Below are 15,503 nucleotides of genomic sequence, written 5' to 3' on the forward strand. Positions count from 1 at the left end.
AACTTCACAGTAAAAAAATGGACTGTCCGTATATTCTTGTCAGTGTGTTGTGTCTGTGTGGCTGTGTGTGGCCGTTACCAAGGTTACAGACGCCGAAAATTAAAGAGGGAAGTTGTGATTGCGCAATGATGATGGCGCAGCTTGGAGACAATCAGTGCGCCTACTGGAGCGTGGTGGAGGCGAGAAAAGTATTTCAGTGATATCAAATGGGCTGAATGCTGCTAAACAATATCTGTCATCATCAAAATCAATATCAATATCATCCCTATTGTCATCATCATCATCATCATCATCATCTGCCAACCTCATCCTGATATCTTTGTGTAGCATATTTGGCCCATAGAAATAACGAATATAGAACATAAAATCAGTGTTGATTTGACTCAAAAACACTGTAAGTGTTAATTTTAACACTTTTACAGTTAAATTAACTTGGCCAATTTACAGTGTAGAATAGTTATATTTGAAAAAAATATATCATTTTGATATTTTGATTTTGAAGTACATATCAAGAAGTTGTTTTTTTAGCTTATTATCAGCGTCCTCAAACCAGAAAAGAAAAACACACAAAAGCCTGTTGTACTTTTTTTTTTAATTATCTTTGCAGAAGCAACAGTAGAAAGGTAATAGAAAACATAAAACTATGACCACATCTGTGGGTGAAGTCTACAGTTTTTTTTATGATCGCTTTGACCACATTTTCACAATTACAACGGAGTTTCAGTGTTCCAAACTCTCAATGCCAAAATCCAAACTGAGTTGCCAAAGTCTAAAGAGACAAAATGCTGTGCCTGGATACAAAGAGCACAACACTAAATCACAAGCTCACCTCTAACAGGATATTCCCAAAACTATCTGCAAGACTACAATATTTTTATATTCTCATAATCTCTAAAAATCCCTATATCATGTAAATCTACAGTAGAAACAACAATTCCCAAAAATATTTCCAGTTAATTTTCCTTGTATAGATATATAGATCAGGATAGTTTAATCTGCTTCATTATTCCATTAAGTAAAGGTTAGTAATTAAATGCCCCACCTGCACCCTGATACACTCTGAGTTCCCTCTGTTACTAACTGCAAATGCAACAACATGATTTGTCATTATAGATGTGTAGAAGCATGCATGTGTGTGTGTGTGTGTGTGTGTGTGAGCGCGTATGTACTGTATGCAATTGCGTTTCTGCTTAGCATGTGTGCAAGTTTTACTGTGTATGTGTGTGTGACGAAGAAGATGAAGAAAAAGGCAACAAGAACAATAATAGAAGAAGATGGAGTACAAGAATGTGTGTGTGTGTGTGTGTGTGTGTGTTTGTTTGTGCATGTTTTCATTCATGTGTATTTGTTTCTGTGTATGTACTATGTCCTTATGTACCTTTAACGCATTAATATGCGCTTGTGTGTGTTTGTGTGTGTGTGTGTGTGTCTGAGTCTGTGTGAGTGAAGCACATGTGTATTTGCATGCATGTGACTGCGTGTGCTGATGCGTGTTGGTGTTGTGTGTGTGTGTGTGTGTGTGTGTGTGTATGTGTGTGTGTGTGTGAGCGTGTGTATGCATTTGTTTATGTGTTCACGTGTATGTACATGTGTACATTCATTTGTGTGTCATGTGTTGTGTGTGTGTGTGTGTGTGTGTGTGTGGGTGTGTCCTCTCAGTGAGTGCTGAATCTGGAGCTGTCTCTGGTCTCAGTTGTCTTGATCAGCAGTTTCGGGGCAGGAGAGCTGCTGCTAGTGTGGTAGCCATTAGTACTTTTAGTACCTGGAGACAGAGAGAGAGGGGGGAGAGAGAGAGAGAGAGAGAGAGAGAGAGAGAAGAGGAAGAGAGAGAAAGCAAGTTGGCGTTAGAGGAGAGAGAGAGGGAAGTAGAGAGAGGGAGAGAGAGAGACAGAGGGGAAGAGAGGGAGAGAGATGGAAGGAGGAGAGACAGGGAGAGAGGGAGAGAGAAAGAGGAGGCAGAGGGAGATAGACAAGAGAGGGAGAAATATAAAGACAGCAACAGGAAAGAGGAACAGAGAGACCTTTTATTTACCTTTATGTGTTGTGTATTTGTCAGTTTTACTCAATATACTGGACATTATTCATTTTTATTTTTTTATTTTTATTTATTTTTCTATTATTTCATTGTTTATGTTAGTGACTTTCTGATTTGGCAACATGTTTTATCAAGATATCATGCTTCTCAAATAAATATGGAATTGAATTGAATTGAATTGAGTTGAGTTGAATTGAATTGAGAGACAGAAAGAGCGTAAGAGAGACAGTGAGGGACAGGAGATAAACTTTACAGGAATGTTTCTCAGTTTCAGGTTAATACTCTTTGGGTTTGTAGGGAAGTATAGTCAACTACTGCCAGCACATCACACCCAGCAGACACTCTCCCTCCCTAATAATGAACAATAACCTTAACTAGTATCATCATAGTCTATTTGTCAGCAGTTTAGGTTTACAAAACAGGTAACAATCAAGTAAAAAGGCTTAATGTTCTGAGGAAACTTTGCATTGCATTGCTAATTTCAGGTTGTCAAGAAAGGTCAAATTGAGGCAAAAATGGAATCATCTCAGTGGAGGTCAATGGAGGCCAAAGAACAGCTGATTACATTTTGGTGGCAATCTGGATCCGGGATTTCCACCATTAGACCATTATCGTTTTGAAACTATGAAGCTATGAAGTCAATTTAACTCAAAGGTTAAGTGACAGGAATGATGTGTTTGGGTTTAACAGCAAGTTGGAGAACTGTTCAGCGCTGGTGGAGGTTTGCGCTCTTCAAGTTCCTTCTAGTTGAGTTTGTCACTTACTGTAGTTGGAGACGGCCTGGATGTTGAGGATAGACTGCTGTCCAAGTCTGCAGAAGAAGAGATTCTGGTTACATGCTATACTGGAGACCAGGGGAAGGCAACCGTGAGCGATGGAGGGCCGACAGTCTGCAGGTTTTCATTCCAAACAAACACTACAGCAGCTGATTTCACAGATTAGTCCCCTCCTGTCTGGTTGAAGGTGTGTTAATCAGTGAATTCAGCTGCTGTAGTGTCTGTTGGAATGAAACCCTGCAGCCTCTCGGCCCTCCGTGGCGGACGGTTGTCCCTCCCTGCTGTAGACACACTGCAGGCCCAGGGCCACTTCACACAGACACACCTCTTCTTCTTCTTCTCCTCCCCTCCTCTCACCTGTCCTCCTCTCCCTCCAGGAGCTTCCTGTAGGTGGCGATCTCAATGTCCAGAGCCAGTTTCAGGTTCATCAGGTCCTGCGGGTGAAGAAGATGATGATAGGATGATACTTAACTATTAATGTGACTATGATAAAGTGATCGAAGGATAATACTGGTAGCTTTTTTTTTTCTAAGTTCCCCTCTCCTCTTCCCATTTTTCTCCTTCAGAAGAAGCCATTTGCTGCCATTCATTCTTGTCCAGTATGAAAAACAACGAGCGAGATAAGCCATCACAGTAAACATGAAGCCAAACTTTCTGTTTACTCCTTATTTCATTGAGCTGAGTTGAGTGTTTTCATCTCAGCGCTGCATTACGCTCCGCTCTGCTTCCTGTCAATCAGCTGACACCCACAAAGAAGACATGGAAGTCTCCTCCAGGAGATAATCCCTCAGAAACACACACATCGCCTCTAAAACTTTACTGTCACATCTGTGTCTTTTTATTTAGGCCGTCTTTGTTAGCGGGGACAGCAGTTCATTTCAAACTAGGCTGGACAGTGTAAAGTTCTGTATTTTGAAAACGACAGTAAACAAGGAAATGTTAAACTGTAAACAAGATGTAGGCATAAGTAAATAGGCTGTAACTGTAAATGGCACCGGTATTCCCCTTTAAAATGGGGGTTATGTAAATACAATTATGCAATTATGCTACTCTGATTGAGGTCGTAATAACAGTTCAGATGTGTGGTGTACCGTGTTATTAGTCATTTTTGGTGGGATGTTATTTGGAGATCATTTGTAGAAACACCAGGCAGTAAAAATGTCAATCAAACTGTAAATTAATTTCATTCACTGACAAACTCATCAAGTTTCTCAGAGATGTTGAGCCATGTTTTGCTTCTTTGTATCTTCCTTCTTTTTGTCTTTTCCTTTCTCTCTTCCTCACTTCCTACTTCCCTCAGTTTGTCCCTTCTTTGCCTCTTTCTTTCCTTCCTCTTGATCTCCTTCACTGCCTTCCTTCTCTCCCCCCTCCCTTTGCTCCTTGTTCCTTCCTTCCTTCCTTCCATCCTTCCTACCTCCATCCATCCCTCACTCCCTTCCTTCTTCTCTTCCTCCTTCCCTCTTTTCCTTCCACGCCCTCTCCCTGCATTCCCTCCTCATTTCCTTTGCTCCTTCCTTCCTCCTCCCTACCTTCTTTCCTTCCATCCTTCCTTCCTTCCTACCTCCATCCATCTCTCACTCCCCTCCTTTTTATCTTCCTCCTCTCCTTTCCTTCCACGCCCCCTCCCTGCCTTCCTTTGCTCCTTCTTCCGTTCTTCCTTCCTCCATCCCTCCCTCCCCCATTCCCTTCCTTGCTCACTTCCTTTGCTCTTTCTTCCTTCCTCCTCCCTTCCCTCTTTCCTTCCTTCCTTCCTTCCTCCCTCCCTCCATCTATCCCTCACTCCCTTCCTTCCTTCCTCCCTCCATCTATCCCTCACTCCCTTCCTTTCTTCGTTTGTTCGTTCCTTCCTTCCGATCTTCCTACTTCTCTCCTTTCTTTCCATGCCCCCTCCCTCTCTCCTGCCCTCCCTCCCTCCCTTCCTTCCCTCCTCCCTCCCTCCCTCCCTCCCTCCTCCCTCACCCACCTGGTATTCTCGGAGCTGTCTGGCCATGTCCTGTTTGGCTCTCTGCAGAGCGTCCTCCAGGTCTCTGGTCCGGGCCTTCGCCTCTTTAACAGCCAGCTCTCCTCGCTCCTCTGCCTCAGCCAGCTGGTTCTCCAGACCGCCACGCTGGGGGGGGGGGGGACAGGATGAAGATGGGGAGGAGGAAGAGAGGAAGGAGAGAACAACTACTCTTCAACTTTCTGCTCTCCTTTCAAATTTCCAAGTGGAAGCAGAATTTGTGTTTAAAAACTGTTTTTTAAGTGGCATTTTAACATCAATAAATCATTACCAAATTCAATTTGAGACATTAGTATAATTACTGTAAACAAACCAGACCATCAGTGGTCAGCCTGTCAGCCTCTATCAGCCTCTACTCTGCATCCTCCATTGTTTCTCCACCTGGTGGATTTGGAGGGAAATCTGCTGGATCGCTTTATGGCACAAAACAGGAAGAGGTTCTGCAAACGGAGCTAAAGCTTTCAGAGTTTCTGGCAGCAGATGGTGGAAGAAGGGAAAGGAAGATGGAGAAATCACTTCCAACATGTTGATCCTCTTCAGTAAAGACAAAGAGAAAACCTTTGACTAAAGAATCAACATTCTCTTTGTGACAAGAAGCAACAGAGTTTATGGGAAATGTGGTCTTAAGTTTGAGAAACACTAACAATGCTATTGGTGTGAGCTTGAGACTGCCAATCGTTGCCACCATGGTCTCATTTGTTTACGATAATTACACCAAGGTATCATAGTTAATTTGACAGTGATATACTGATGTTGAAAAATACATGTAGCACTTTTAATGCCTGTGTGTGTGTGTGTGTGTGTGTGTGTGTGTGTGTGTGTGTGTACCTGTGCTTTGACCGCCTCTATCTCGCTCTGCAGTCGGCTGATCAGCCGGTTGACTTCAGCCACGTCTCCCTTCACAATGCGAAGCTCATCTCCAAACTGGATGGCCTGCACCGACATCTGGTCAAACTGCACACAGAGAGGGGAATCGATGTGAACCGACAGCTGACTGGTATGCTAGAGACAAATTATATATAGGTCCAAAATCGATGAACATATCCTTTAAGTATTTTTATTCATTACACAGTGGGAAAGAAACCATGGAAACAGCAGGGGAGACACAGGAGTGAAGTCAGAATTAATCCTCGGCCAGAGGGGGCGGGGCCTACATGTGGCTCCAGAGGCAGGGGATGTAATCAGTCGACTGTCTCTGAGCACATAAGCAGGATTTCTACCCGGTCCTGGCTTCCTCCTCACCTTGCTCTTGTACCAGGCCTCTGCCTCCTCTCGGCTGCGGGCGGCGATCTCCTCGTACTGGGCTTTGACCTCAGCGACGATCTGCTCCATGTTCAGGCTGCGGCTGTTGTCCATCTGCACCACCACAGACGTGTCCTTGATGCTCGCCTGCAGCTCGCGCAGCTCCTGCTCAGGGTCGGGGAATAAAATATAACTGACTTGGAAATTTGAGATGTGCTACCTTTTCATAGTTTTTGGAACATGCTGTGGATTTTGGGTTTAGCACTCCACTAAGAATCCCATTGTTGAAGCGCAACCTCCTTTTCCAATTCAATAAAATATAACTGACAGGTGACAGTAGTAGAGGACACACCGTTTTACAAAACATTCCAACAACACATGGTGATTACTTGTTTAGTTTTTGTAAGACAATAAATTTGAACTTGAACTTGAACCAGTAGTGATGTCATTTGGAAATTACACTGATACATGTCACTCCGAAACCAAACCCCTTAATTTTATCCCTGAAATGTCCTTAATTTCTCCATTACATAAACATTAATTATCCATTAAAAATAACATAGCTTTAAAAAAGTATGTTTAGTATCATGGGTTTTTAAAGGATTTATTCATGGGTTGGTTCGTGAAGACACTAGAAATTAAGGGATTTTTAATGCCTTTTGTGCAGGTTTACAAGGTTATTAATGAGTTCCCGTCTCCCTGAATTTTACATTAAATTAGAAAGTGAGGAGTCAAACATTAAGAGGTGTTTAAGGAGGTGTTGATGGGGTCTCCTCCATTAATAACTCCCTTAACTCATTTTAAGGGGATTTTGCATGAATTAAGGGGTGAATCAATGTAAATTTAAGGTTATTTTAAGGGATTATAGGTTCGTAGAGTGTACAATCTGTGTTAGAAATATGTTAAACATAAGTAGGGCAATGGAGATAATATGACTTTATTTCCTGTGTTTAAGTGGTAGTTTTCCCTATTTGTAGTAATCAGTAAAGGGGACAAAAATCCAGATTCCCGGTAGAATACACAAAAAACATTCCAGAGACAGCTAATGTTCGAGATCGACTCTCCATGGAGTCGCGTCAAGGTGATGGAAAAATGAAACAATGAACCAAAGGGAAGTACAAACTTTAATGGTCATGCAAGGAAACAACTTGATGTCAAAGAATCAAATCTATATAGAGAAACAAACACAGGGAAATGGAGAGAAACTGGGGCGTGTGAAAGCATTTAGGTGTTTCTACCTCCTCATAGACGTTGCGCAGGAAGTTTATCTCATCAGTCATAGCTCCCACTTTATCCTCCAGATCCGCCTTCACTAGGTAGGCAGAGTCCACATCCTGAACACACACACACACACACACACACACACAAAGAAACATACAGAAACACACACATATAAACATACACACACAAAAGTTAGAGAAGACCCGAGAGAGAATATTGCATGTCAGCGTGCATATGAACATCTCTAAAGTCCTGCTGTCGTAGTGTCACAGTGTCCTGTTGGGTGTGACTCAGTGATGGTAAAGAGACAATAGACTGTAGACAGAGAAAGAGAAAGAGAGAGAGAGAGAGAGAGGGAGAGGAGACAGAGAGAGGAGACAATAAGGACAATAAAGAGTTTGAGCTAACTCACCACACCTATGAGGGGATGAATGACCGCCAAGGGGAATGAATGTGTGTGTGTGTGTGTGTGTGTGTGTGTGTGTGTGTGCGCTGACCTTCTTTAGGATAACAAAGTCATTCTCCAGATTGTTTCTCTTGTTGATCTCGTCCTCATATCTGGGGCAGAGAAGGGAGGGTTACACTTCATTACAGTGGTAAACAGGGACATTACAGTACTTATGTTTAAGAACAGCTCTCTGAATACACTGGTTTGTAGCAGTGCAAAAGCATGTTAGGTTTCACCTGAAATATATCACAGCAAACATATATGTTACAGTATAATATGACTCAATTTACAGTATGATTGTATTCTGTTTTGTGGTTTTATTTACTTCTATTTGACTTCCTCTGCTTGACTCTGCATATTCCTCAGCTCTCTTTGACAGAATCTAGTTTGTAGGACAGTTAGACTGATATATTGGGCCGTTGTTGGCTTTTCATTGAAAATCGGATATTGGCAAGTCAGTCTTGCCCACTGTCAATAGGATGGAGGTGAGGATGTGATTTTAGCTTCAGGGGCGTCAGGATGTAAAACCTGCAGAGAAACCTGCCTCACTCTACTCTAAAGAGCTGCTAACCAACCTGAGAATTTCGTTAGTCTGGATTTTCAATGGAGAGTTTTAGTATCACATGATCTAAATGTTGTTTCAGAGGCTTTTCCTCCCTGCAGCAAATTATTAAATTCTGTGGGAAACAGTGAATCTTTGTAATTTAGCAGAATTTTGGGGTATTTTTTCGGTATGAAAAGTGGTCAAACAAAATAGCAGCACAAAATCAGTACCCTATATTGGAATCAGTATCAGCTTCAAAAATCGGTCGAATTCTAGTTTGTAGTAGTGCAATTAATTATTTGAATTCTTTTTTCATTTTTCCAATTCTGATAAACATCAATTATCCTAATCCCTAAGAGTCTTCACTTGAGTTTGAAGTCCTCTACCAATCCCAGCATGCGTCTGTCTTGTTGTCATTATTTACTGTCTATTCTATTGATTTGTGACATGCAATTGATCCTCATAGTGAGATCAGCTTACTACAGTAATAACATTATTTACTTGTGTTTGTAGTCCTCCACCAGACCCTGCATGTTCCTCAGCTCTCCGTCCAGTTTGGTCTTGTCGTTGTTGACCAGGTCCATCTGGCGCCGCAGGCCGGCCATGTAAGCCTCGAACAGCGGCTCCACGTTGGAGCGGCCGACCGTCTGGCACTGCAGCAGCTCCAGCTTCGTCTCCAGCATCTTATTCTGCTGCTCCAGGAAACGAACCTGGGCAGGGAGGTGGGAGAGGAGGAGAGAGAAAGAGAGAGAGATGAGTTATAGGTATGGAGAGCTTTCAGGTGAGGTAACGCACCCTCTGTCGGCCATATTGGAGGTCCTCAGATCTTGGGCAGCAATGGCCGTGAACGGCTGATTGTATTTCTAAATGTACGACTTGTCCGTCTTGACATGGTTGATTGCTGTGCTTTGACTGGGAACTGATCATTTCTACATTGACAGTGTACATCTGCTTGATTTTGTGTTTAATGTCAGCTTCTTAGCTAACCATAGTATCTGGTCAGCTAACCATTGCTATTTTGTTGTTAACACATCTGATTTGCAAACTAGCTAACATATCTAGTAAAAGCTAGTGTTAGTAGTGGCTAGTGGTTGCATGTTAATATTAACATTGGTTGGTTTACTAAATGCTTGTTTGTTCACTAAGTTTGTTCATGTTAACTGATGACTCTTTGCAAGCCAAACATGTACTATTGTGGTTTAGAGGCTAGGACACAGTAACCTAAATTTGGAAACAAATCTATCTTATCAGACTATTCACTTAAATAACATTATTGACTAACATTATTGTTTCAGTTTGAGAAATTAGATTGCACTCTCAAGGGCTTGAAATGTTCTTCCGTTACTAAATTTCATGAAATACAGTTGTTGTCTTGCTACTCCTTCACCAAACAAAGGTTCATTTCCAGTCCCTAACAAATCCTCTTGTATACTCGAGTCAGTATTTGTGAACACGAGCAACTCTCTTCTGAAGCCAGAAATCAGACAACTGCAACTCTGTGATGTCAACAAGATGTAAAATGTGGAGCTGCTCCGTGGAGAATGAGCTGGGAAAGATGCTGAAAGTGACTGTGAAACAGATTTCTTGAGGAAAAGGATACATGTTATGCGACAACATTACTCATTTGGGTATTAAAACTCAATACATGACTCATGCCCTTCCTTTCCTCAACAACTATTGTTGAAGTACCCTTGAGCAATGCTCTTAAACCCCAGCTCCTGTTGATCTGCTTCAGTGGCAAACAGTAGAAGACTGTGCTTGTACTGGGCAGCTTGCAGGTGTAAAGGTGTTTAAATTAATATTAAACAGAGCAGTTTTAAAAATGAGGGTATGTGTTTATCAAAACCCTTCCTTGGATAAACAAAGGTTAAAGAAACAGCATCATTCCAACAGATGACAAACTTTAGCTCCTAGCTGTCCCGATGCCTGCACCCCGACTGTATTGAAGCCTGTATTGGTACAGCTAGTGTTTCCTGCCTGCGGCCGGGTGTATCCTCTGTCTATTATGCCTTCTCCCTCCAACACAAAGCCTGTGTTCTGTTCTGAGGGGACTAATCCCCTCTGAGACATGACCACACCACGTCTGACCTGGTTTATCAGGTTACAACCCGGCTCAATGGGACGGAAATGGGACAGATAGCTTAAATATCCAATGGCCCAAGACTGGTGATTCAATGTTTAAAAGGCAGTTTAAATCCCAGATGTACACACTGAGTTTCTGGTTCTTTTTTTGAGATTTGGCAAGAGAGTTTCTGTATTACAGTGGCGGTTCATCTCTAAATCGGTGTCCATTTCTACAACAAGCAGCACCATTGAATAAGATTATATTAACTAGCAATCTTAGGTCACTGACCCTCGTTAAGCATTCATTTTTTTGCAACTTTTATCATGCAGATTGATTATCTTCCTGCCACAGATGAAAATTAGTCTGCCTGTTGCATTGGACTAATTACTTCTCTGCATGAGAGAACAAGCTCTTTAATGTTTCAGTCTCATTGAGGCCAGGTTGGGGTTGGATTACTCAGTCGGCTGCTTTGAACCAAAGCCTTGGCCTTGCCTTTAATGAATTTGTTCATTTCTTTATGGGTGGCCTTAAAGTTGGAGAAGGGGTCTTGTGGCCAAAAAGCCAAAATGCCACCAAAATGCCAGTTCAAACGCTTGGACCGGCTGGGGAAATCCAGTAAGTGTGAATGTTAATGAGAAACAAATTCCCTTCCCTAGACGAATAAATCTGACACAGTGGAGCCCTTGAGCAAGGCACTTAACCCCAACTGCTTTAGTGTGACTGATCAGCGGCCAGGAGTGGCTGCAGCAGACAGCTCAGTTCAGTGTGTGACTGAATCAGCAGTGCTATCCTGGGTAAATAAAGATACCTGACCTAGATTCAAAAGGAAGAGCCCTCTTTGAAGTCGTCCCACCTTGAGAAGCACATGCAGTGACTAAAGGCTCTGGAGTTTGGCTCTAGTGACACAAAATGGTGCCAACAAGGACTCTATTGTGTGTATGTTACTGGCTTTGAAGTCACATCGACCATCTCATTTACAGATTCCTAGATCAGTGATTTCAAACCTTCGCTTGGAGGACAGAGGTTTCAAAATATTTTGTCTTGTGACCCCAAAACTGATTTCTTGTTATTGTGAAAGCAAGACTTACCTGGTTTTTGGATCAGATACTTTCCTGCCGATGGTGTTTTACTTACCTTCCATTGCAGAATCTGAGAGTTACTTCAGCAAACCTAAAATAGATGTTGAAACTCTTCCCAACTCAGAAATGTAGACTATATCAGCACTTCCACTCTGGGAGGCCTAATGACTGTAGCCTAAGGACTTTATCTCTAGCAGCACAAAAACTTTTACCTGTAGTTTTGCAACTTTAGTTTGGTGATACAGTAGGCGAGGCAGAATGGCAATGCTCGAGGCAACAGACAACAGTGAGAGAAAAAAAGTGAAATATAGCGTCAAGAATGTCATGTTTCCTGACAAGATATTCCTGTGTGATTTAAACAAAAATACAAACACAACTCCTTTCTGCACTTTGACTATTAGACTTGCAGAAAAACTGGCACTGTCTTATTCTAAACAAGGACTATGGCATGAATATATTAATCTTTGGAGACATTGCAGACTTTGGCCAGACTGTTCTGGCTGTTCCAGGTCTTCTTTGTGGTGCGTTTGATTTATGTTACCAGTCAAACAGCTTCAAAAATGGGCTCATTATATGACGAATCAAAACACTCCTTCATAACGTGAGTGTGAAGTAGGGAAGAAGAAGCAAGTTTTCTCAGGACACCTACCCTGGTTCAAAAGAGGTTAATTTCTTACATTTTTACAGTGACCTAGATGGAAAAACTGACCCTCAGCCAGCACAGCACTCCTTCTTCTGCAGGTTTTGTGACTGTGGGCCCTGAAGTGTATCTCTGCTGATGCGAGGAGCCAACAATGACTCTATTGTGAGAGTGTGTTACCTAGTCCGTGAGAAAGCAGAGATGTTCCCTAAGTAGGGTATCGGTGTCCAGCATTATCACAGAGCCAGTCACTCCATCTGTGGGAAATGTTTACTGACTGAGTTCTTCATAGGAACCTGAACGCACGTAAATACTTCCCATATTTAAATGCCATTTTCTAATATCCAATGCCAAATTGCAGAATCGTAATTTAATCCCCAAACACAAATACCTCATTTACTAAAATGCTGTATTTAATACTGTAATGAGGAGGGAGATTTCAGTCACGGTTGCCTGGATTTTAATGTAGAAAAGAGGTTTGTTTTGGTTTTAGATGGAGGAAATAGGCTGTCTTTCCTATTTGTAATCAGGGATGAAGAAACAGGCTGGTGGTGAAAGGCGAAAACAATGTGTAGTCATGAGAAAACTCTATCTACCCTGTGAAGAAAACCTATTATCTAACTCTGATTCCTCCAGTATCTGAGAGTCGATATTAATCCACGCTCGATTTAAATGATTTGATTGAGTCATGTTTGCATAACATTACATTAAGAAAGTATTGGCTCTAGCACTTGCTTAACAATGTACATTTCAAGCCTTGATATAAGTGAGACATTGCTTGTGTAAATGGGAGTGAAACTCAATTTTAGAGATGTTTTTGATCTTTTGTACATAGCAATGTCTGCTTATTACAGATAGATAGGCTGGTAAAAAGCTTTTGACAAGTTTTTTATGAAGACCATATCGGTTATGCACTGTATAGGAATTTCTAATCTTATATGGTACTCATAAATAACATAATGCTGTTGTTTACAATTTCCCCTCTGTCAAAGTGATGTTGTAATAATAAGATGTTAGGAAGCTAGCAGAGCAGTTGCAGTATCTTATCTATGAAGTTAGCTGTTAGTTTCCACATCTTATCAATGGAATTAGGATTGTTAATTGCAAACTAGCGGTAAGAGAGGTGTCCCATAACCAAAAGGTCGCAGGTTGGATCCCTGCAAAAGCAAATGTGTCCATCAACAGCCATGTGTCACAGCCCTTGAGCAAGACCTTACCTGTCCACTCACTGCAAAGTGACTTTAAAGGAGTGACAGTTAAATGCCAAAAACGTAAAAGTAAAATACAAGGTATCTGTGAGGTTAGATAGAGTTGTTAGTTTCAGTAGCAATAAAGTTAGCTTGTGTTGCTACGTAGTTGCAGTACTTTAGCAGGAGATAGTATCACTATCTTAAGTAATCAATAAAGTTAACTTGTGTTCCTAATAGCTCCAATAGTTATATTATCTGTGAAGTTGGTGAGAGTCTTTAGTTATTTAGTGAGCTAGCTTAAAGGAAACACAATCATGCTATTTCCACTGGTTCTTCTCTCCAAACTTTGGACTTTAACTGCTTCAACATACTTTCAGCTAGAGACTCCATTCCAACTTTAAAATGTTTGTTACTTCAGGAGATATGCAGCTATATTCAACTTTTCGATATTCTGTACTTTTTTTCTTTTTGACATATCAAAATATTTTATTTATTTCTCCATAGAAATGAATGGCAGACAGTGAATAGTGACATCTAGTGGTCAAGCTGTAATTGCTTTTAAAAGATTAACAGACAAATTCAACTTTAAAGCTAAAGCAAGCACACATCCCACTTCTTTCAAGAACACCAGCGGTTCTCAATCCTGCTGCTGGTTTTCTATCCCACCAGGTAGTTAACTGCCTCCCAGGTGTGGATCAGTGGCTGACTTGATGAATAAAAACCAGCAGAGCTCTGGGTGCCGAGGATCAGGATTGAGAACCACTGAACTAGACCACACATTTTTTCCAGGAAATTAACTTTTTCTCATTTCAGTATCTCAGCTCATTTCAGTATCATCATCTTGTGTTGCTAGTCCCTTTACCTTGTCTATGAAGCTCGCGAAGCGGTTGTTGAGGCTCTTGATCTGCTCCTTCTCGTGGGCTCGGCTCATGGACAGGTTGGGGTCGATCTCCAGGTTGAGGGGAGCCAGCAGGCTCTTGTTGACGGACAGGGAGGCCAGCGGGGCACCCAGGCCGTGGTGATTCCCGTTGGTGCCCGCGTACAGAGAGCTGCTGCTCAGGGAGATGCCGCTGAAACCCCCCGGACCCGGGCCGAACCCGCTCAGCCTCCTGGTCCCGCTGCTGCCCCGGACTGAGCTGCTGGAGCTGATCCGCTTGGTACGACTCAGACTCATGGTGGATGGAGAGAGATGGAGGGATGGAGGGAGAGTGAGAGGTGCTGAGCGATGGGGAGACAAAGGGATGGAGATGTGGACGGATGGATCAATGGATGGATCGATGGGAGACAGAGTGGAGAGACTGAGATGGACGGATTGGGAGATAAGACAAACCAGTGGAACAGAGACAGATAAGGAAGGAGAGATGAGAGCGAGAGAGACAGAGGGAGGCAAGGGAAGAAGAGGGACAGCTGTCAAGATTAAGGAGAGGGAAAGAGAGAAGAGTTTCGGCTCAGGACAGAATGAACGAAACAGCAAGTAAACAAGAGAGAGAGTGAAACAGGAGCGTTGGAGAATGAAGTGTCTGCCCACAGTGAGCTGTCTCAGGTGACTGGGTGGCCTTTTAAAGCTCCCCAGGGTGGAGTCAGGAGTCAGGAGAGGAGGGGAAGAGAGGAGGAGGAGAAAACTGAGGTGTCACATATCAAGGGTTTGGGATTTTTAGGGAGAACTTGGGGAAAATGACTTACCCAGTTGCTGTCCTCCTTAAGTTTACACAAATAAAACATCGGGTATCAGTGTGGGCAGCAGATATTTGGTGGTGGTGAATTTATTGGACTGTAACTTTCTGGCCAAGCGGCAAAGCCGGAACTCGCCATAATTTCCCCCCTAAAAAGTTGAAAATAAATGTAATCCTCACCGTAACCGTGACCTCAAAGCTTTTTGGAGATCTTGAGCCTAAACCAAACCTTGAATAGAGATGAAAAAAGTATTCATCTCTGTGTTTTTTGGCTTTTTGGCCCGGTCAGAAAGTGAATACCCTCTAAGAGTGGGCGGAGGGAAGTAGGTTGTCTTTGCTTTCTAACTCTCATCCCTAGTGTACATCGACCGATGGATCAGATGTGGCAGAACCTGTTACACATCCCATAATACTAATAATAGCATTGTTCTCATCTGTCCTGTCTCCTCAGGGGGAGGACCTTCTCTTCTACACTCTTCTTTTCTTCTCTTGTCTCTCTTCTCTTTCTGCTCTTGTCTTCACTCTTCTCTTCTCTTTTCTCTGTCTGCTCTTCTCTTTTCTTGTCTTTCTGCTCTTCTCTTTTCTCTTCTT

At 42.3% G+C, this 15,503-nt stretch overlaps 1 protein-coding gene across 2 annotated transcripts; it reads right to left on the bottom strand.

Moving 5' to 3' along the window:
- Nucleotides 1-1,639: 1,639 nt before the first annotated feature.
- LOC139915089 (keratin, type II cytoskeletal 8) lies at nucleotides 1,640-14,748 on the bottom strand. 2 transcript variants are annotated; one of them, XM_071903590.2, is made up of 10 exons: nucleotides 14,102-14,748; nucleotides 8,767-8,975; nucleotides 7,771-7,831; nucleotides 7,291-7,386; nucleotides 6,053-6,217; nucleotides 5,639-5,764; nucleotides 4,775-4,918; nucleotides 3,169-3,245; nucleotides 2,800-2,846; nucleotides 1,640-1,762 (listed from the first exon to the last, which is right to left on the bottom strand). In XM_071903590.2, exons 1-10 carry the CDS (start codon nucleotides 14,411-14,413, stop codon nucleotides 1,656-1,658), a joined length of 1,344 nt encoding a protein of 447 aa, XP_071759691.2. In that variant the 5' UTR covers nucleotides 14,414-14,748; the 3' UTR covers nucleotides 1,640-1,655. The 2 variants fall into 2 exon arrangements, with proteins under 2 accessions (XP_071759691.2, XP_078139726.1); XM_078283600.1 differs by having other exon boundaries at nucleotides 5,639-5,812.
- Between the last annotated feature and the right edge of the window lie 755 nt (nucleotides 14,749-15,503).

The sequence above is a fragment of the Centroberyx gerrardi genome, chromosome 5 (genome assembly GCF_048128805.1).
Source record: "Centroberyx gerrardi isolate f3 chromosome 5, fCenGer3.hap1.cur.20231027, whole genome shotgun sequence".
Classification (NCBI taxonomy): Eukaryota; Metazoa; Chordata; class Actinopteri; order Beryciformes; family Berycidae; genus Centroberyx; species Centroberyx gerrardi.

Coding starts and splice junctions, on each gene's coding strand:
- LOC139915089 (XM_078283600.1), bottom strand. CDS start 14,413: ATGAGTCTGAGTCGTACCAAGCGGATCAGCTCCAGCAGCTCAGTCCGG. Junction 7,832..8,766: donor GTGGAGGACTACAAACACAA/GTAAATAATGTT, acceptor TCTCTGCCCCAG/ATATGAGGACGAGATCAACA. Junction 7,387..7,770: donor ACTTTGTTATCCTAAAGAAG/GTCAGCGCACAC, acceptor GTGTGTGTTCAG/GATGTGGACTCTGCCTACCT.